The 1,245-nt window shown below is 40.0% G+C and overlaps 1 protein-coding gene across 1 annotated transcript; it reads left to right on the forward strand.

Annotated features, from left to right (window-relative positions):
* On the forward strand, positions 1 to 1,245 carry DI09_346p10 (uncharacterized protein; the record flags this gene model as incomplete). Its single annotated transcript, XM_013382462.1, has 1 exon — positions 1 to 1,245. A coding segment is annotated over one exon (1,245 nt), but the record flags the coding sequence as incomplete, so codon positions are not given.

A 1,245-nucleotide genomic window follows, 5' to 3' on the forward strand; every position in this document is an offset into this window, starting at 1 on the left:
ATCTATACACTCAAGAGGGTTCAATAAGGCAGTCAAGCCAACCAGTCAAAACCCGTGCAGAAAAAACACACAAAGGTACAGAAAATAAATCAAGCAGAAATCATGGATCTCTATTAAGTAAGATACGACCGAACCTTCCAGAAGGATCAACAGAGGCTTTAAAAGATAAACTTAATATAGCTTTAGAAACTTCTAATGATGAAGACAGTGAATTGGGATACGATTTCGAAGATCTTTCTAATGAGGTTTCATTAGCTTTTGATCAAAGAGAGGATCCAAAAACTCAATCAAAAATAACATTAGTCACTTCAGCTCTATCGGATTCGTTGGTTGTACCTGCAGTTCAGGAAGCTCAATCAGTTCTATCTGATGAAGAAGCTCAAAAAGCTCAAGCTCTAGAAAATAAAAAAACTAAAGAAGCTCTAAAAGTTCTTGAAGCTCTGGAAGCCCTGGAAGCCCTGAAAAATCAAAAACCCCTGGAAGCTCTGACAGCTACCCTAATTCACAAAGCTCGTGATTCTCTGGAAGCTATACTAATTCAGAAACCTCATAAAGTTCAACTAGTTCTATCGGATTGGTTAGCTCACGAAGATCTGGAAGATCTGAAAGCTCTGGAAGATTTGGAATATCAGGAATTTAGGGAAGCTTTGCAAGCTCTGCAAGCTCTGCAAGCTCTGGAATCTCTGGAAAGGCAACAAGCTCTGGAATCTCTGGAAAAGCAACAAGCTCAGGGAGTTATGCTGTTTAAGAAAGCTTACGGTGCTATAATCAGAATACGAAATTTGAGGGTTAGCAAATCTTTTAAAGCCAGTCGCCTTTTAATAGCTCTGAAAGATCAAAAACCCCTCGAAGTTCTGAGAGTTATAATATTTCAGAACTCTATGGAAGCTCTAGAAGCTCTAAAAACTCTGAAAGCTCTCAAAGCTCTGAAAGCTCTAAAAACTCCGGAAGATCAGGGTGCTCTAAAAGCTCTGGAAGCTCTGGAAGATCAGGAAGCTCTGAAAGATCAGGAAGCTCTGAAAGCTCTGGAAGATCAGAGAGCTCTGAAAGCTCTGGAAGATCAGAGAGCTCTGAAAGCTCTGAAAGATCGGGGAGCTCTATTAATTCAGAAGGCTCATGATGCTCTAGAAGCTCTACTAATTATGAAAGCTAAGAAAGCTCTACTAGCTCAGAAGGCTCATCGTGCTCTAGAAGCTCTACTAATTGAGAAAGCTGAGAAAGCTCTACTAATTCAGGAAACTTTGT

This window comes from Mitosporidium daphniae (assembly GCF_000760515.2).
Source record: "Mitosporidium daphniae strain UGP3 chromosome Unknown contig-346, whole genome shotgun sequence".
NCBI classification, from domain to species: Eukaryota; Fungi; Microsporidia; genus Mitosporidium; species Mitosporidium daphniae.